The sequence below is a fragment of the Ailuropoda melanoleuca genome, chromosome 12, assembly GCF_002007445.2.
Source record: "Ailuropoda melanoleuca isolate Jingjing chromosome 12, ASM200744v2, whole genome shotgun sequence".
Taxonomy (NCBI): Eukaryota; Metazoa; Chordata; class Mammalia; order Carnivora; family Ursidae; genus Ailuropoda; species Ailuropoda melanoleuca.
Window position 1 is genome coordinate 17,912,312 of NC_048229.1, and position 21,207 is coordinate 17,933,518.

A 21,207-nucleotide genomic window follows, 5' to 3' on the forward strand; every position below is an offset into this window, starting at 1 on the left:
GGGGCCATTGCATGCAGAAGAGCTCTGAGCATCTGTGGGCTAGGCTTTGTAGGGACATCTGTTTTCTTTTCTCTTGGGTAAATGCCTAGGAATGGCTGGGTGCTATGGCAGATGTCGGTGTCACTTTTTACAACACTTATGTGGACTTTTAAACACCAGAGCTTGGTGGCAAGAGCGTTTGTGCCCCGGGAGCTGGATTTGAAGGGCAGTGCCCACCACTCCTGGGGGCGGGGGTTTGCCCTGCTTTTTACCCTTGCGTGTTCTGACTCACTTCCTTAAAAACGGTTGAGAGAGGGTCCGGTTGAAGTAAAGCCTCTTATATTTGCGTTAAAATGGTATAGTGGTAACAACAAGGAAAAAGGACCCTGTGAGGCAGGTGGGACAAAATTCTGGTTGTCATTGAATCTAGGGGAGGGGTTGGGGTGAATATATGATTTTCTCTGTAATTTTGTATGTGTGAGAAAACTTCCAAGAAATGACAGTTAATAAAGGAACCCTTGCTTTATTTAATATAATGAGATTTGGGGCACCTGGGTGGCTCAGTTGGTTAAGTGTCCGTCTGCCTTCGGCTCAGGACATGATCCTAGGGTCCTAGGATCGAGCCTGCATCAGGCTCCCTGCTCAGCGGGGAGCCTGCTTCTCTTTCTGTCTGCCGCTCCCTCTGCTTGTGCTCTCTCTCTCTCTGTGTCAAATAAATAAATAAAATCTTTAAAAAAAAAAAAAGAAAATAAAAAAAATAATATAATGAGATTTGATCTCTGTAAATAGATTTTCCTATTGGTAATTGTTTTTGTTGTAGTAAAACACATAACATAAAATGTACAATTTTAATTTTTTAAGAAAAATATATTTTTAAATTTAAAAACAATCTTTCTATATACATATATACACACACATAGGTAAAAATACACACATACACACAATACTAGGAGAAAGTTCTGGAACGTTCTTCAAGGATACACTCCTCCCCATTGATAACAGCTGTTATCCCGAAAGGGCACTGGTATGTGAATATCTGAAGTCTCAGAAAGGACTTGAGCCTTGTACTGTTATGAGAGGACAGATCCATATGTTATTTATGCAAATTGTATGTAATAAAATGTAAGCAAAAACTTTAAATGAAAATATTTTTTAAAGTCTTTAATGGCATTCTATCATCCGCGGTAGATNTATGTAATAAAATGTAAGCAAAAACTTTAAATGAAAATATTTTTAAAAGTCTTTAATGGCATTCTATCATCCGCGGTAGAGATTAGCAAATTGTGGCCCTGTGTGTATCTTAACCATTTTATTTTTATTTTTTTAAAGATTTATTTATTTATTTGAGAGAGAGAACCTGAGGCAGGGAAGGGGCAGAGGGAAAGGGAGACAAGCAGACTCCCCGGCTGAGCACAGAACACTTCGTGGGGCTGGATCCCAGGACCCTGAGATCATGACCTGAACTGAAATCAAGAGTTGGACACTCAACTGACTGAGCCACCCAGGCTCCCCCATCCTAACCATTTTAAAGTGAATAATTCAGTGGCATCAAGTGTATTCTCAGTGTTGTACAACCAGCACCACCACCTAGTTCCAGAATTTATTTATTTTTATTTTTTCCAGTTTAAGTAATCTCTGCACCCAGCGTGGGGCTCGAACTCCGGACCTGGAGATTAAGTGTCATGCACTTTGCTGACTGAGAGGGCCAGGCGCCCACAGAGTTTTTTAATCACTCCCAATGGAAACCCTTAGCCAGCCATTCACTTCCGATCTCCCACCTGTGGCCTCTGGCAACCACGAATCTACTTTCCATCCCTATAGACTTTCCTATTCTGGACATTCCATATAAACGGAATCACAGAACATGTATCCTTTTGTGTCTGGCTCCTTGAATTAGCATAATGCTTTGAAGGTTCATCCCTGTTGGAGCATGAATCAGTACTTCGTTCCTTTTCGTGGCTGAATACAGTCCCATTGTACGGACAGACCACAGTTCGTGTATCCGTTCTTCTTGCGGTGGACGTTTGGGTGATTTCCACCTGTCGGTGATTGTGAATCGTACTTCAGTAGACATAGGGTACAAGTATTTGTTTGGACCCCTGTCTTCACTTCTTTTGGGTATCTCCCCAGGACCAGCATTGGTGGGGTAGGTGGTTGATTCTTTAACTTGTTGCAGTAGACTTCTAGATAAAGAAATGACTAAGGAATACACGTGTTTTAAAAACCGAACAGAACTGAGTGCAGAAGAGGCAAAACGATGTTCTCCTTCTCATTCCTTCCTCCCCGCGCTCCCTTACTCACGGTTTGGTTTCTGTCTTTTCTCTGCTGTGTATCTACACGTGTGTGCATGTACACACACAGTTGTTTAGAAATGGTATTGTTTTGTAAATACACTGTTCGGCAGTCTGCTTTTCCCCTGCCCACTCCACGGTGTTTTGTGTGTTGTCAGATGGGACGTTAGGAGCCACCCCCCTTCTGTGGATCCAGGCGCCCTGTGGCATTCCGCTGTCTGGATTATGTCAGAGAACTCATTTAGCCCGTGCCCTGCAGGTGGGCATTTAGGTTTGTTTCTGTATCGTTTGCTTCCCCTCTTTGCAGTGCTCCCCGAGCACCCTTGTTGACCCAGACTTGGGCATCTGGGCCAAGAAAGAGTCTTGGGAGGAAATTGGCCAGATTAAAAGGAAATGAGTATTTTAAGATCATGACATGTATACTAAACCATCCAAAAGTCGTACCCATTTATGTCCTTGCCAACAGTGTCCAAGAGTGTCCATGTTCCCACATCCTCACCCACACTGGGTGTGTTCAGTCTTTGGAATGTTATGGTATCTCATGGCTGTGATTTTAAAAGCAGCCGTTTCGATCATCTCACCACTTCCTTTCTCTTTCAAGTCCCTTTAACTTAGTTGGATTGTTTTATTGTTTGTTTGTTTTGTTTTGTTTTGTTTTTCAGCAAAAGGAAGGGCATGGTGTGGATGGAGCATCCGTCCCAAGAAGCCCCTGGAAGCCTGGTTCGCTCCGGGAGAAATCTAGGCAGACAGAGCGGAAAGACAGTTCTAACCAAGTCCCTGGCAACTGCCGGGTTGAAAGCTCAGTGGGGGCTCGGAGCCCTTCTGACAGCACTCCAGAAGACGACGGAAGCTTCCAGACCGTGTGGGCCACACTGTTTGAGCATCACGTGGAGAGACACACGGTGGCTGACCAGTCCCGACACTGTCCCTCGGCCACGCCCCCCAGAGATGTGGCCGATGCCCGTGTGCCAGAAATCGGACCCAGGCACGAGAGAAGCTCTTGGCTGGGGAAGGATCTGCTGGAAAAGACAAACGTCACGAAACAGAACTCCAGATGGGTTGAAAATCCCCATACAGAGAGATGGGGACGGACCGCCCTTTCGAATGGTGAACCCAAACAGTATCACGTGCCCCTCCCAGAAGAACAGCCTTTGGATGAAAAACTCAATAAAAACCCCTTCCTCCAACGCTCTGAAAATCCTCCCCCATCCCAGGGGGTTGAGCCCAAGTATGACATTGTGCACACAGTGGGCGGGCGTGTGCACAGTGAGGCCATCTCCACAGCGTCAGAGGAAAAAGCCATGAGCTTGCGAAGCGGCAGGTCTCGCCTCTCACCGAAGGGGAGGCAGCAGTCCCACGAGGTCACCCCTGCTGACCTGGAGTGCAGGCTGGAAAGTCAGGCGGGGTCTGTCCAAAGTCCAGAAGCTCGAGGGACGCATGGGCCAAAGCCTGACTTCCGAGAGCCAAAGGATACGTTTGGGGGCAATTGCCTGTCACCCAGATGGACATGGGTGACCGTGAACTGGCATAAAGCCACCGTGGTGGCCAATGAAGAGAAAGGCTCAGAACGGAGCCCCGAGGTCAACAGCGAGCGCTCAGCCAGGCCCTGCGGCCCCCGAAGCCAGCTCTGGGAGGGCCATCCAGGCTGCCATCCGGGAGGCCCCGCACGAGGGGCCTGATGGGGCCAGGAACAAGTCAGGAATCTGCAGCTCAGTGGGGAAAAAGGGTCCCCCCTGGGGATTCCCCCTGGACCTTCCTCCCAGGGGTAAGGATGAGCCGTCCGGCTTCTGGGCACGGCCGCATCCAGAAGTACTCGTGCAGAGGGGGCCCCTCGCTGTGGCTGCTGGTGAGGGTGAGCCACGGCCGGCCCAGTTGCCAGAGCCCGAGGTCAAGATGCAGAAGGCGGGTCCCACAGACCAGAGGATTGAGAGGTGGCCACGGTGGACGTTGCTCCATGACGTGAAGTTTGACGAATTCAGCTTCCTGGCCCCAGAAAACAACTGGAAGGTGGAGCAGAGAGGAACAGACCATTGGAGCCCCACCACCAGTGCCTTAAAAAAACCTGAGCTATTCCACCACTGGTTGGAGACCCAGGAGGTGAGCCCAGGTGCTTCCCAGGACCTGACTCGGCCAGCGGTGAAGCAGGGGTCCTCTTGGGAACCCAGGGTGACATTTTTTGCAGTGACCTATCAGATTCCTGATACTCTAAAAGCAAAGAGCATTGGTAAGTCAGGGCCTGAAAACTTGACGGAACATTCTAGAAAAACAGTCCTGCCTCCTTCTCCTCATCGTCTAACATCCACCTTGGTTTCTCTTAACCATGAAGAGCCACTGGAGGCCAAGGGCAGTAACAGCTGGGCTGAGGGCAAAGAACGCCACAACATCAGCTGCTCAAAACCTCCGAAGCCAACGGACCACCCATCACCTCTTGGAGACAGGATTCTGGAGCCTTCTAGTGAAAGAATCATGGATGCTGATGCTTTATGGGTCCATCAGGGCCCAGAAGATGGCGCCGGTTTTCAGAACAATTGGAAGGATGGTGGGAACAGGACATCCCCCTGCAATGCCTCCAAAAGCCACCCGGAAGCCAGTGATCTCCTCATCAGAAGGGACCCTGAGGTGGTCAGTGCAAGGGTCCCAGGGAAGACCAGAGATGGCTACAGGTCCAGCGTTCTTGACATTGACACCCTGATGGCGGAGTACAAGAAGCAGGAGGGTCAGGAGCTGGTGGAGGGTACGCCCGCGGCACCCAGCAGCTCGACTCAGGAGAGGCCAGGCCAGCAAGGCAGCATGGAACCAAGAAGGAGGAGCTAGAAGGAGAGGTCTGAAGCTGAGGGTCCCCAGAAACAAGCTGGTTCTGCCGAAGCAAACCACAGTTCCACTCCCAGCTCCAGCAAGCAGCCGGCAGAGGCCCCAGGGGCAGCTGCGAACACCAAATTCAGCCCTCCTCTGTGGGCTCTGCCACCCTCGGCTCCTAATGAGAAATATCCAGGGGCCTCTTTTGTCCCCGCGGGTTCCAGAAGAAAAGTTTTGGGAATCCCTGAAGATGACAGAAAGGACTTGGTTATTAACATCCGAGTCCAAAGTACCAGAATTCCGCAGCCCAGTCGAAAGCCCACTCCCTGGGAGGATCTGGGCAGTGGGGCCTGTGTGTTGTCCAGATCTTCTCCTACTGACCAGTAGAAAGGGACCCCAAGGAAATCCACTGGGAGGGGAGAGGAGGGCAATGTGGCCCAGTGGGGTGATCACCCATACGACTGTGGTAGGTCACTGCTGAATGTCAAGAGGGCCTATTCAAAAACTAAGGATGTACTGTATGGTGACTAACATAATAAAAAAATATTATTAAAAAAAAAGAAAGAAAAAAGAGGGCCTATTCGGAGAAGGGCCCCCCTGCCAAAATCCAAGAAGGTCTGTCTGTCATGTAGGAAGCCAGAGAGAGGAGGCAAGAGCAACGCAAAGGGAGGTCCAGCCTCCCCAGAGACAGTTCTGAAGCCAAGGAGACCAAAATGGGGCCCTGCCGGCGAGAGTCGGGGACTCAAGACAGTCAAAAGGTGAGCAGGAAGGCTGTTTCGGTTTTGTAAAACGTTGGTTAAACACCTAGGCCAGGGGTCTCAAACTCCCATCCCATGTGGGCCTGGTGGGCATGTAAATGAATGGAGTCAGGCTGAGTGTGTAACTCCAGGGAGTGGTGGGGATTGTGGCAAATAGAGAGCTCAGTCCTTAGGGGGACGGGGCAGCTGCTGCTCAGGTCTGGCGGGTTCTTGACACGTGCTGGCTCCATTCAGTCCGTGGGCCACCAGTTTGAAACCTCTGGCCCAGAATGATGATAATCATTTATTGAGCACCTGCTGCCGTTTCCTGTATGTTGTATTGAGTTCGTTATCCTGCCCGTAGTATTCAGCATCGTGCATGACATTTTGCAAACGTGCAAGGCGTACTTGTTGAATGGATGAATGAGCAATCTTGTGTGAGTCTCATGGCAATGCCTCTCTTGTCGGATTGTGGTAGTTTGAATTTCTATAGAAGCAGACCCTTGCAACCAGTTGTTTTGTTTTTATTTTTTAATATTTTATTTATTTATTTGAGAGAGAGACACAGAGCTCCAGAGAGAGCATGAGCTGGGGGAGGAGCAGAGGGAGAGGGACATACAGACTCCTCGCTGAGCACAGAGCCCAATGCGGGGCTCAGTCTCACAACCCTGTGATCATGACCTGAGCTAAAATCAAGAGTTGGACCGATTAACCGACTGAGACACCCAGGTGCCCTGCACGTCGTTATTTCAGCAGGCAATCCCCGGCAGGGATCCCCAGTGGAGAAGTGAGGCGGGGGAGGGGAAGGCTGGTGATAAAGGTGCCCCTGTGGGCCTCTGAGGCTCATTCTTGCTGGAGACCTCTGGGAAGTGGCATAGATCACCCCTGACTTGTCCTGTCCGAGGGGCAAGGAACCTGGAGTATTTATTTTCCAGTTCCCTTTGCCCTCGTCTGAGGCTATTTCTGGGGCTATCAACATCCAAACTTCTCATCCTGGGTGGTGCCACGCTCAATGGCGGAGAGAAAACTCCTCCCGCAGCAGGACACCATGGCCATTGGCATGTATTTGAGTGTTGGGCATGGCACCCACAATGTCAGCTGCACATGTGATCATCTTGTACAGATACAAAAAACCCAGGCTCAGAGAAGTTAAGTAACTTGTCTCGGGTCACACAGCATGAAATGGCAACCTAGGGTTTGAACCCAGGTCTGGCTTGATACCCAAGCTTTCAAGTAGGCTCCTAGAAATCTGAGTATCAATCCCCTTGTCCCCCTCTCGCCCATCCTTAGCATTCCTCCCATCCCGTGACCACTTAGCTTCTTTTCTGGTCCAAATTCACATAGAGTTTCTTTCTGAACATACAAGCTAGTACGAACACAAATTCTTATTTTTGCCTCTCTTTTCCATCAAAGAGAGCATTCTCTCCAGGGGGTTGAAACTTTGGTTGCATATGGATGTAAGCCACGTCGGCTTCTTAGGCTGAGTGATGCAGGGCAGACCCTTTCCCCGAGGGCCTGAGCCTCAGTTTCCTCATCTGTAAAAAGAAAGTAGAGGGTCCAGCCTGGACAGGGACGTGGTAAAAAGGAAACAGTGGGGTCATGCCAGTACAGATCATGACACAAAGGGTCACCTAAGGCTTGCCAGCTACTGCGTTCAGACCCCACTCTGCCTCTCACCAGCCGTGTGTGGGGCAGTGACTTTGCCTTCCTGGGCCTCAGGTCCCTCACCAGAGCTGACAGAAGTTTCTGCCCGGCAGCTCTGTTGGCAGGCTGAATGGAGATTCAGCGTGGCCTGGGCACCCAGTGGGTGCGAGCGTCCGGCCCGTGGTTCAGCTGAGGCGCTGCCAGAGGAGGGGTTCCATGAGGCTGTTACTGTGGGCACAGCAGGAGACGGGGGAGGACCAGGAAATGTGACACTTAATCCATTTGCCAGCGCCTTGCTCAGGGGCCTCCTGGCAGCGGGAGAGTCAGGGCAGTGTGGAGGGGGCCCCAGCCAGTCCTTGGATGCCGGCCCGGGGTGCGCAGGCCCCAGGAGTGCTCGTTGTCAGAGGATCTGTTTTCTCACTGAGGGATTGGAAAGCTTGGACCAGCTCCCTGTTTCCCTTCTCTCCTGCCCAACCAGCTTTGGTTCCTGATCTTGAAAAAAATGAATAAAAGGCACACAGAAGTACAAAATGTTGGTGGTTAAAAACTCAGACCTTACGAGAGTGTATAAAAAAAGTGTACCCTGAACGCCTTTCCCTTCCCCAGCCCCCACCCCCAGATGCGGCCACTGTTCACTTTTGATATCTCTGGGGCTTTCTCACCCCACACCATTGCTGGTCCATCACAGACATCTTTACCTGTAGTTGTATTTTCCTTACTGCAAAAGCAGTGAACGCGTGTTCACTAGCCCGTGTATTAAATGTAGTAATCCACGTGTTCAATGGACCTGTTATGGTAAGCATACGGTTTAGAATGAGAAGCTCCCCCNAAGGCACACAGAAGTACAAAATGTTGGTGGTTAAAAATTCAGACCTTACGAGAGTGTATAAAAAAGTGTACCGTGAACCCCTTTCCCTTCCCCAGCCCCCACCCCCAGATGCGGCCACTGTTCACTTTTGATATCTCTGGGGCTTTCTCACCCCACACCATTGCTGGTCCATCACAGACATCTTTACCTGTAGTTGTATTTTCCTTACCGCAAAAGCAGTGAACGCGTGTTCACTAGCCCGTGTATTAAATGTAGTAATCCATGCGTTCAATGGACCTGTTACGGTAAGCATACAGTTTAGAATGAGAAGCTCCCCTAAATGGTGAGTCTGGGGTACAGCCTTCCAGGCCCATCAGTGGTTCTCAACCCTGGGCAGTTTTGCCCCTAGGCACATTTGGTGACGTGTGGGACATTTTCAGTTGTCCACCCCCTCTCCCCCCCAAGAGTTTTCTCCCAGCGTCTAGTGGGTGGGGGCGGGGATGCTGCCTAGTACCCCCCAGTGCGTGGATCGGCTCCCCCAGCCCCAGTCCCTGAGAATCATCCCGCCCCTAATGTGCATAGGTCCACAGGTGAGGGAGCCCAGTCAGGTAGAGGTATGGGTAAATCACGTGCTGTCTTANAAGTGGTGAGTCTGGGGTACAGCCTTCCAGGCCCATCAGTGGTTCTCAACCCTGGGCAGTTTTGCCCCTAGGGCACATTTGGTGATGTGTGGGACATTTTCAGTTGTCCACCCCCTCTCCCCCCCCCAAGAGTTTTCTCCCAGCGTCTAGTGGGTGGGGGCGGGGATGCTGCCTAGCACCCCCCAGTGCGTGGATCGGCTCCCCCAGCCCCAGTCCCTGAGAATCGTCCCGCCCCTAGTGTGCATAGGTCCACAGGTGAGGGAGCCCAGTCAGGTAGAGGTACGGGTAAATCACGTGCTGTCTTACGGAAACATGGCAACATTCTACAGAAAAATCTTACACCTTGCTTTTTTTTTTTTTTTCAACTTAACAGTAAAAAAAACNGAGGGAGCCCAGTCAGGTAAAGATACAGGTAAATCGCGTGCTGTCTTACGGAAACATGGCAACATTCTACAGAAAAATCGTACGCCTTGCTTTTTTTTTTTCAACTTAACAGTAAAAAAAACCCAAAAAACGGTGTGTAGATAATCACCTCATTATTTTCAGTGGCTGCAAAGTATTTTATTAAGTGACTGAGCCCAGACTTTTTTTATCCGGACACTTGTTGATGGGCGTGTGGGTTGGTTGGAGGTTTTGTGTCACAAACGGGGCTTCGGGGAGCATGTTGGTGCAAGCGTTTGCTTCCCTGGCTGAGGCCTGCTTGATTCACAGCCAGTGCTGCCCAGGTACCCCGAGTAGGGTGTGATTGGACTTCAAGTGCCCCCCCCCTTCTCCTCTTTCTCTCTTTTTCTTTTTCACTTAAGAAACATGTATCAAAACTTCATCGCAGGCCCGATTGCAGTATTCTATTTAATTAACTGATTTATTTCAATTTTAAAAGAGAACATTTCTAAGAGGCTCCAAAAATACTTAAAGGCATGGAGTTATCACCCCTTTGTCCCTCTCTCGCCCATCCTTAGCATTCCTCCCATCACTTACCTTCTCTTCGGGTCCAAATTCATATAGAGTTTCTTTTCTGAAAATACAAGCAAACATGAACACAAATTCTTTTCTTTCTTTCTTTTTTTTTTTAAGATTTTATTTATTTGAGAGAGCGAGAGAACACAAGCAGGGGGAGTGGCAGAGGGAGAGGGAGAAGCAGGCTTACGGCTGAGCATGGAGCCCGATGCAGGACTCGATCCCATCCCTGGGATCATGACCTGAGCTGAAGGCAGACTCTTCACCGACTGAGCCACCTTGGCTCACACCCACATATGTGTCTTTGAGAGCTTTTGGATTCAGCCCACAGCGCGTCCTCATTCTTTTTGATTGCTGTGTGGTAGAGATGGGTGATGTTCCTGGTCTTTGGCTAATTACCAACCCCGTTCAGCGGTCATTTTGCGCGTGCGCAGGTTTGCCCTGGGCTTAGGACGGCGAGTGTCTAGGGGGAGTGCGGTTGCAATTTTGCAGGATCCTGCCGGAGTGCCCTGCAGCGGGGGCTGTACCTGGTCACGTCCTCACCTGCAAGGACAGGGCCCCATTTCCCCTCCACCTGAGCAGCCCGGTGCGTTACCAGACTTGGGGATGTCATGCCCCTGATCGCACCCCTCCTCTTGTCACCTGCGTGAGGCTGTTTTTCCTCTTGCTTATGTTCCTTCCGCTCGCTGTTCTTTTGGAACCCGGTCCTTGGTCCTTTTCTCCTGAGTTGTTGGCGTTCTTTATTAGGAAGGTGAACCACTTGTACTTTTATGATTTGATTTCTCTCTGGAAACAGCCCTGGACTGCCTATCGGGCAGAAGTGGGATCGCGCCCTAGTTTTGTGACTTACTAGCTGTGTGACTCTGGGCATCTTGCCAGACCTCTCTGAGCCTGAATGTCTTCGTCTGTGGAATGTGAATCCCGCCTGCTTCATGGCTTATAGGAGATTCATTGTGAAGCAGATTTATCGTGTAGTCGAGCCCCTCTCTGGCCCAAGGCCTGAAGTGAAGGAGGTTTGAAGGAATCAGAGGGAAGCCCCTCCAGACCTCTGCTCATTTACTGCATTTAATAAATGGGCTGGGGGCGCCTGGGTGGCTCAGTTTGTTAAGCATCTGCCTTTGGCTCGGGTCATGACCCCAGGGTCCTGGGATTGAGCCCCACATCAGGCTCCCAGCTCAGCAAGGAGCCTGCTTCTCCCTCTCCCTGTGCTGCTCCCCACCCCGCCCCCCGCTTGTACTCTCTCTCTCAAATAAATAAATAAAATCTTTAAAAATAAATAAATAAATAAATAAATAAATAAATGGGCTAACCCTTTGCCAGGCCCTGTTCTGGGCACCGGGGCTGCTGGGAGGGACCAGCCCACTGTATCAGGCCCTGGGGTGCAATAAGGCAGTTACCCGTCACGTGTGGCTCTTTAAATGTAAATTAAAGTTAAATAAGATTAAAAATTCAATTGCCCGGTCCCACTAGCCACATTCAAGTGCTCGAAAGCCACGGGTGGTGGCTCGTGGCAAGTGTATTGTACAGCCCAGATAGAGAAATCTCCGTAACCACAGAATGTTCCAGTGGATGGCTCCGGTCCAGGGGGCAAACAGACCCCGAGTGAGTGAGAGTAGGAAGTGTGGGGAGATGGCAGAAGAGGCGATGGGGAGGTGGTCACCCACTCTAAGAGGGTGGTCAGGGGAAGATGCCCTGGGGAGGGGACCCAAGAGGTGCCACCTGAGTGATGGCCGTCATGGGGCTGAGCGGTCCCGTGGATGCTGGAAGGGCACCAGTGGGCACAGGGGGCAGGGGCCGGAGCATAAGGGAGCCACCGATTTCCAAGGCAATTGCACCATTATACGTTCCACCAGCAGTGCGTGAGGGCCGATGTGTCTGCATCCTTTGCCAACACTTACCTGTCTTTTTGATTCTAGCCATCCCCCTGGGTATGAAGGTATCTCATTGTGGTTTTGACTTGCATTTTCCATGGCCCATCTTTCCATGTGCCTGTTTGACCATTGTATCCCTTCTTCATCTGTTCAGATCCTTTGTCCATTCCTAATTAGGTTATTGTTCTTTTTATTATTGAGTTGTAATTACTCTTTATATATTCTGGACACAAGTGCCTTCACAGACATAGGATTTGCAGAAATTTTCTCCCACTCGGTGGGTTGTATTTTTCACTTTCTCCATGATGCCCTTTGAAGCACAAAAGTTTTTCATTTTGATGAACTCCAATTTATTTTTCTTTGGCCACTTGTGCTTTTGATGCCGTATCTGAGAAACCACTGCCTGATCCGAGGTCATGAACGTTTACACCTATATTTTCTTCTGAGAGTTTTCTAGCTTTCGCTCTGGCATTGAGGGCTTTGGTCTATTTTGAGTTGATTTTGGTTTGTGGTGTGAGGTTTGCAGCATGTTTGAAGGCAGAATCTCAGCTTTGTTGNCGTTGATGAAGTGGAGAGAAGCCAAAGAACAGAGAGCGACCCAAGGGCCTTGGCTGGCACGGCTGGGTGAGGGGCAGGCCAGAGAGGGGCAGCTTTGGAGGGGAAGGAATGGAGAGGCCTGTTTGGGGCCCATGAAGGCTGACATGAGCGTGCACAGCGTGGGGAGAAGTGGAGTGGGGTGGGATCTGCAAGTCAGGGGTCCCAACACGGACAAAATCGGGAGTTGTCTGTGCACGGATGGGGTTTCTTTAAAGCCAGGGGGTGTTATTAGAGATCCCCAGGGAGTAACAGAGCAGGAAAAGAGAAGGCTCTAGGGCTGGCCCTGGATGAGTAGACATCCCTCTGAAATGCGGGGAGGCTGAGAAGGAACAGCCAGGGAGGTGGGAGGACACACACAGGGTCTCATAAGGCATCAGAAAAAGAGTCTGTGAGGCAAGGGATCCAGAATCCCCTTGCTCTTTACTCGTGCTGTGTGTTCTTAAGCAGATGCCTTCCCTCTCTGGGCCTTCCTTCCCTTATCTGTGCAGGGAGAGTGTGAGACATGTGACCTACAAATTCTGGAGTCCCATTGCTGGCCTGGGCATGTATCCCCTATATATGACTGGCTGGGACAAAACCGCAGGGTTCAGACTGGGGTATCTAGTATTACCCTGTTCCTGTATCATTTCTCTCTCTGTCTGTGCTTCTCTGCATGTGTGTTTGGAGGCATGGAGAGATGTCTGACATGAGGTCACCGAAGGTTACCAGGGACAGTAATGAGGCCGGCAAGCATTTATGGAGGGCTCCCCAGGTACCAGGCATGGGGGAGATGAGCCATGAAAGAGAGTTCCTGTTTTTCCACATCCTGGCCAGCCTTTGCTGTCATCTGTGTTGTGGATGTTGGCCGTTCTCATGGGTATGGAGAACTATCTCGTTACTGTGTTATTTTATTGTTCTCTACTGACATATGACGTCGAACATCTTTTCTCAGGCGTGTTTGCCATCTGTATATCACCTTTGACTGTTCAGATCATTTGCATTTTTAATTAGATTTTTCTTTATTTTTGAGACTTATTTTTTAATTAAAAAATAGGTATTTCCTTAAATCACTGTCAATTTTCAGTAGAAACAAATACGCAGCCTTTGTCGCACGTTTCCTCATTATTGCAGTCCTTTCTTACATGCTGATATGTGTCACAGGTATGTTGGGATGTCCCTGAAATAAGGAGAGACGTATCCAAACTGAGTGTTTACTCCCCACAGCTACAGGGCTGGTGAACATCCCTCTCCCTGCCCCTAAGGACTCTTGTAACAGCTTAACCAGAGCATGGTTCACGGAGGAGCCATCTCCAGCCTACGTTCCTGTAAGTGTCAGACCTTCCTTGTCCCCATTATTTCCCCAACAGCAGTGTCTGAAATGGAGATGTTGTTCACAGATATGATGGGGAGAGCTCTCCCAGTCACCAGCTGGTCAGGAGTGAAGGACACAGAATGGGGCAGAGGAAGGACTTGCGCTGTGATACGGTTGCCACAAGCTCAGCCCCTTCTGTAGTGAGTCTGGAGCTGGGATGGCCTTTTTGAGTCCTGAGGGGAGAAATCCGAGGACTAAGCCATGGAAGCAGGCAGCAGTCAGTCATTGCACACAGGCTGCCTTTGGGAGAGTTAGTGACCTTGAGTGATCCCTTACCCAAGGACAAGACCCATAAAGGGGCTCCGTTGAGACATACTTGTGAATGTCACAGCCACTGCAAGGCCACCACTATATGTTGACCCTTGCACCCTTTGCACTGCTCAGATGCCCTAGCTTCACAGAGTCCTGAGAACAGCTCTTCCTGGATGGTCTTTGACCAACTTCATTGCAGGAAACTTACATATATCTTATCATATATCCTGGGAGGGGGTGACATATGTATATATATCTTCTTTATTCATTCATCTATCCCTGGACCCTCGGGCCGCTTCCGTAATTTGGCTATGGTAAACAATGCTGTAATAAACAGGGGTGCATGTGTCCTTTTGAATTACTGTTTTTATATTTTTGAGGTAAGTATCCAGTAGTGTGCTTACCGGATCATAGAGCAGTACTGTTTTTTCCCCAGAGATTTTATTTTTTTTAAGATTTATTTAATTGCTAGTTAGTTAACGTATAGTGTACTACAGGTCTCAGCTGTAGGATGGGTAGTTCTGTTTTTAGCTTTTGGAGGCATGTCCATGCTATTTTCCACAGGGTCTGCACCAGTTGGCATTCCCATCAACAGTGCATGAGCGTTCCTTTTTCTCCACATCCTCACCAACACTTGCTGTTTCTTGTGTTTTTCATTTTAGCGATTCTGATAGGTGTGAGGTGACATCTCAATGTAGTTTTGATTTGCATTTCCCTGCTGATGAGTGATGTTGAGCACCTGTTGTCTTCTGTGGAGAAAAGTCTCTTCGTGTCTTCTGCCCATTTATTAATTGGATTACTTGAGTCTGGTGTTGGGTTGCGTAAGTTCTTTATAAATATTTTGGATACTAACCCTTTAACAAATACGCCCTTTGCAAATATCTTCTCATATTCAGTAGGTTGTCTTTTAGTTCTGCTGATGGTTTCCTTCACTGTGCAGAAGCTTTTTATTTTGATGTAGTCCCAATAGTTTATCTTTGCTTTTATTTCCCTTACTTCAGGAGACATCTCAAGAATAATGTTGCTATGACCAATAATCAGAGAGATTACTGCCTGTGCTCTCTCCTAGAATTTTTATGGTTTCCGGTCTCACATTTAGGTCTGTAATCCATTTTGAGTTTATTTTTGTGGAAGGTGGAAGAATGGGGTCCAGTTTCATTCTTTTGCTTGTACCCGTCTAGTTTTCCAAACACCATTTTTGAAGAGGCTATCGTTTTCTGATGTTATATTCGTCACACTTTTGGTGAAGATTAATTGACCAGATAATTGTGAGTTTATTTCTGGGTTTTCTATTCTGTTCCATCAATTTATGTGTCTGTTTTTGGTGCTGGGACCATATGGTTGTGATTACTAGTTTTCTAATATGACTGGAAGTCTGGAATTATGATCCTTCCAGTTTTATTTTTCTCTTTTTAAAATCGCTTGCGTATATGGGGACTTTTGTGGAAAGATACAAATTTTAGTATTGTTTGTTTTAGTTCTTTGAAAAGTGCTGGTGGTGTGTGGTTTTTTTTTTTTAAGATTTTATTTATTTGAGAGAGAGAGAGAGAGAACACAGGGAGAGGGAGATGGAGAAGCAGACTCCTGGCTGAACAGGGAGCCTAACATGGGGCTCGATACCAGGACCTGGAGAATCATAACCTGAGCCAAAAGCAGGTGCTTAACCTACTGAGATACCCAGGCTCCCCCAAAAATACTGGTGGTATTTTGATACAGATTGCATTAAATCTGTAGATTGCTTTGGGTAATATTGACATTTTAGCAATATTTGTTCTTCCAATCCATGAGCAGGGAATGTCTTTCCTTTTCTTTGTGTCGTCTTCGATCTCTTTCATTGCTATTTTATAGTTTTCCGAGTACAGATCTTTCACCTCTTTGGTCACATTTATTCCTAGGTATCTTCTTACTGGTTTTGGTGCAGTTGTAAGTGGGATTGGATTCTCAATTTCTCTTGCTGCTGTTTTATTATTAGTGTATGGCAATGCAACAGATTTCTGTATATTGATCTTGTGTCCTGTGACGTTCCTGCATTCATTTATCAGTCTAATATTTTTTTGGTGGAGTTTTAAGGGTTTCTATGTATAATACTATGTCATCGGCAAATAGCGATAGTGATTTCTTCCTTACCAATTTAGGTGCCTTTTATTTCTTTAGGTTGTCTGATCTCTGTGGCTAAGACTTCCAGTACTATGTTGAATAACGGTAGTGAGATTAGACATTCTTGTCTTCTTCCTGACCTTAGGGGAAAAGCTCTGGATTTTTCTCCAGTAAGTATGATTGTTGTGGGTTTTTCAGATAAGGCTTTTATTATGTTGAGGTATGTTCCCTCTATCCCTACTTTGTTGAGGGTCTTTCTCATGAATGGATGTTGGATTTCATCAAATGCTTTATTCTGTGTCTATCGAAATAATCACATGGTTTTTATCCTTTCCCTTATTTTTTATTCCTTTCTCTTATTAATGTGATGTATCATGTTGATTAATTTGCTAATATTGAACCACCCCTGCATCCCAGGAATAAATCCCGTTCGATCACGTTGAATGATATTTATAATGTATTGTTGGATGCGGTTTGTGGTATTTCGTCGAGGATTTTTGCATTTACGTCCATCAGAGATATTGGCCTGTAGTTCTCTTTCCTTGTGGTGTCTTTTTTTTTTTTTTTAAATGATTTTTTATTATATTATGTTAGTCACCATACAGTACATCCCTGGTTTCTGATGTAAAGTTCGATGATTCATTAGTTGTGTATAACACCCAGTGCACCATGCAATACGTGCCCTCCTTACTACCCATCACCAGTCTATCCCATTCCCCCACCCCCCTCCCCTCTGAAGTCCTCAGTTTGTTTCTCATAGTCCATAGTCTCTCATGTTTCATTCCCCCTTCTGATTACCCCCCTTTTCTTTATCCCTTTCTTCCCCTACCGATCCTCCTAGTTCTTATGTTCCATAGATGAGAGAAATCATATGATAATTGTCTTTCTCTGCTTGACTTATTTCACTTAGCATTATCTCCTCCAGTGCCGTCCATGTTGCAGCAAATGTTGAGAATTCGTTCTTTCTGATAGCTGAGTAATATTCCATTGTATATATGGACCACAGCTTCTTAATCCAGTCATCTGTTGAAGGGCATCTCGGCTCCTTCCATGATTTGGCTATTGTGGACAATGCAGCTATGAACATTGGGGTGCATATGGCCCTTCTCTTTACTACGTCTGTATCTTTGGGGTAAACACCCAGTAGTGCAATGGCTGGGTCATAGGGTAGTTCTTTTTAACTTTTTAAGGGACCTCCACACTGTTTTCCAGAGTGGCTGTACCAAGTTGCATTCCCACCAACAATGTAGGAGGGATCCCCTTTCTCCTCCTCTCCAACAATTGTTGTTTCTTGCCTTGTCTATTTTTGGCGTTCTAACTAGCGTAAGGTGGTATCTCAGTGTGGTTTTGATTTGAATTTCCCTGATGGCTAATGATCTTGAACATTTTTTCATGTGTCTGTTAGCCATTTGTATGTCTTCATTGGAAAAGTGTCTGTTCATATCTTCTGCCCATTTTTTAGGATTAGAAATCAGTTTGGGCCACACTCTCCTTATATTTTAAAGTATTTCAAAATTCCCTTGCACGTTACCATCTCTCTCATGATACTTTCTACCTTGCTCTCTGTTTGGGTAACAATGTTTATTACTAATTCTATACCATACAATATGTAGTATTTGCATATATATATACCGATACATATATAAACATATAATATTCTAAATACTATATACACAATGCATATATATATACATACACAGTTATATTTATATTTATTTTTATTTTTGCACACAGACACCCAAACTGTAAATGACGATGCAGCCACTGTCTGACCTCAGACCCGGAAGTAGGGAGAGAAGGTGGTAGAAAGAACAGGATGACTGACCATTGTGCTGGGTCCTCCACCAGGAGGAAAGCTCTAAGTATGTGTCCCTCACATCCTTTCATTTGCTGGAAGGACTTCAGTGACCCGTGACTGAAAAGAGTGAAAGGGCAAAGAATCCAGGCCGTGGGGGGATGCCTCAAGAAATCAGCTGCTGAACCTCACTTTTAGCCTTGAGACCCCACTTCCCCGGATTTCTACAGTTCTCTTCCCTGAAGGTGTTCCTGCTCAAGGTCCTTCATGCAAACTGGCTAATTCTGTGGGATGGTCCATCTGTCTGTGTCTGGCCTCAGGAAGGACACCATGGGAGTGGAGGGAGAAACGTGATGTGAGGGAGTGAGTCAATTCGAGGGCTCCTGTGGCTCCTGGGGTGCAGCTATGGGCCAGTCACACCTCAGTGAGGACCCTGTTTGTCTTAGTATATGCGAGCCAGTTGAGCATGCTCTGGGGGGGTCCTAGAACAGACGCCTGCCCTCTCAGGCCTGGTCCAAACAGACCACCTCTGACCTCAGCCCTGGTCACCCTGCTGCCATCACACCACACAGCACTCCTGGAAGACAGCACGAGTTTCGCAGACAGATCTTTGTGACTTCAGTGGCCAGGGAAGGAGAAGAGTAGGTCCTGTCCTTGGAGTTGGGGATGAGGACATTCATTTTCTCCAGGTCACCTGTTACTTCCAGGTGGACAAACACAGGGTTTATTTTACAGTATTTATGCTCCTGGATACATTAGTGTTACCTGATACGAGAGTGTCACTGCCAGTCTCCAATCTAAGCCAAGTTCAAGGCCAAGTGTTCCCCAGGGTTCACTGTTCATAGCCGATAGGAAATCTACACAGGTCATTCTTACAGTGGAACTAATGCTGTTGTTGCTGCTACGAGAGTCTGCTGTCAATCCCAGAACCCCCGGTGCGCGGGCCCTGGCCTTTGAGGTCTGCATTTGTCACAACAAGAAATGCTCTCAGCAAGAAGTACCCACTGTTCATACTTTGGAATCTGGGTTTGCTTTGCTCTTTATAGTTGTCCTGGGATTTATTATGTCTTGCGACTCTCTGATGTACCTGGGATTCATTGTCTTTTTTCTTCGTCCAGTTTTATGATTGTTCTCAGGACAAGAATTCATGTAAAGCATCATAGTGTACAAGGAACCTCCGTCTTCTCAATTTCTCTGCCCCTAAACCAAGGGGACATGAGGACCTTGTATCTCACCCATATTCAGGCCTATCATGTTTATTTGGTAAGTTCCCTATGGATTGTCAATAAAAAGACAACAGAACTTTCTAGAATATTTTTTCATGGAATATCTGGATTCTCTATGAAAATAAATGCTTGATTCCAAGGCTCTTTCTCTACAATATTCAGGTGCATCTCAGCAGCATTCCAAGCGAATAGAGGAAAACCAAAGGAGGAAGGGAATGCGATACATGTGATTAAGCCTTATTGGCCTCACCTAAGCTGATTACTTCTGCAGGAGCCCCATTTCCAAATAATGCCACATCCTGAAACATGGGGTGTGCTGGAACTCTATCACATGAATGGCTAGAGACACAGTTCAACCCATAACAATTAACGTCCCCAGTTCAATGCAGGTTTTCTGTTTTAAACTAGCGCTATTTTCAAAAGCTTATGATGTGCTATATGCTGGCTAACTGCACATAATTAAATAAAGTGGATCTCTCTTTTTTTTTTTTAGATTTATTTATTTGTTTATTTGACAGAAAGAGAGGCAGCCAGCTAGAGAGGGAACACAAGCAGGGGGAGTGGGAGAGGAAGAAGCAGGCTCCTAGTGGAGAAGCCTGATGTGGGCCTCGATCCCAGAACGCTGGGATCACGCCCTGAGCCGAAGGCAGACGCTTAATGACTGCGCCACCCAGGCGCCCCATAAAGTGGATCTCTTATCAAGAAAAAAAGGAAAATAAAAATAGAAAATAATAAACTAGTGTTATTTTTCTGTTCTGAGATCCATTTGGGGTTCTTTGTTACATTTAGTCCTAATGTCTCCACAAGCTTCTCTTACTCTGACATTTTCTGAGACTCTCCTTGTTTCTGGTGACTTTGTCTGCACTTACTGAGTGGGGATGATGCCTGGAATCCTTCAGGGTCAAGTATTTACGTGTATTCCTGGAAGTATTCTGCGTGGGAATGCGTCTCTTCTTTCTCCACTTACTTCTTTGCTCAGCCAGTTAACAATATGGATCATGGACAGCCATTTAGACGCTGAGTTGTAACCCATATATTACATTTATTTGGTCCTCAAGTGTGTCCAGGTTTACCCAATGGGAGCATTTTACATTGGCTCATGAGCTCCCTGACACCCCCTGTCATTGTGTGTGTGTGTGCACACGCATGTGCACACATTCCTGTGTGTGCTGGTGTGCACTGATGGGCTTGTGTTTGTTTTGACAGATTATTTACTTTCTGACACTACAAGGTCTTCCATTCTCATCCTGCCTAATTTCTGATCTGGGGATTAAACATTTCTCCAGAGAATACTGAATCATTTCCCAGGAAAATGGTATTAGAAAGAAACTCCTGGGGCAATGCATCTCATGTCTCTTAGGCATCATTACTTCCACTTCTGTTCAGCTGACAAAGGACATACATAGGAGTAAACTACCCTGGGAATATGGCCATGGTGGCGACTGTTTCCACATGCAATTGTCTGTCTTCATCAAGCTGCACATAATTCCAAACTGCCATCTCCGGCTCTAATCCGTGACCAGACACTTGGCTCAAGTCTCCTCCCTTGGTTATGTCTGTGAATGTCCATTTCCGAAGTGAGAAATCTGGCTCCACCACCGCCGGTCCATTTACTTAGCGGCGCAGTTCCAGGTGCACCGTGCAGACCCATCAAAATAAACCCACCTGTTCCCCACGGGACACAAGCTTATCTGCTAGGGTACAGAGCTCACGTGCAGTCTCTTATGTCTTTACCCTTACAGGCTCCACTCATTTTCTTTCTTTCTTTCTTTTTTACATTTTTAAATTTAAATTCAATAAATTAACATGTCATGTATTATTGGTTTCAGAGGTACAGGCCTGTGATTCATCGGTCTTAGATAACACCAAATGCTCATTACATCACGTGCCCTCCTTAATGCCCATCACCCAATCACCCTATCCCTCCACCCCTCCCCTCCAGCAACCCCCAGTTTGTTTCCTATGATTCATCTACCTCTCTGGTTTCATCTTGTTTTATTTTTTTTCTCTCTTCCCCTATGAGCCTCTGTTTTGTTTCTTAAATTCCACATATCAGCGAGATGATATGATAATTGTCTTTCTCTGATTGACTTATTTCACTTAGCATAATACCCTCTAGTTCCATCCAGGTCGTTGCAAATGGCAAGGTTTTCGGGGTGTTTTTT

The 21,207-nt window shown here is 47.2% G+C and overlaps 1 protein-coding gene across 1 annotated transcript in view; it reads left to right on the plus strand.

Annotated features, from left to right (window-relative positions):
* Positions 1-19,055, plus strand: part of LOC105235287 (uncharacterized protein KIAA1671-like) — a 24,526-nt gene extending 5,471 nt beyond the window's left edge. Inside the window, 3 exon segments of the mRNA XM_034638002.1 lie at positions 2,933-3,830; positions 3,874-5,824; positions 17,756-19,055. Coding sequence (XP_034493893.1) covers positions 2,933-3,830; positions 3,874-5,597 — 2,622 coding nt within the window. The 3' untranslated portion in view covers positions 5,598-5,824; positions 17,756-19,055.
* Positions 19,056-21,207: the final 2,152 nt, after the last annotated feature.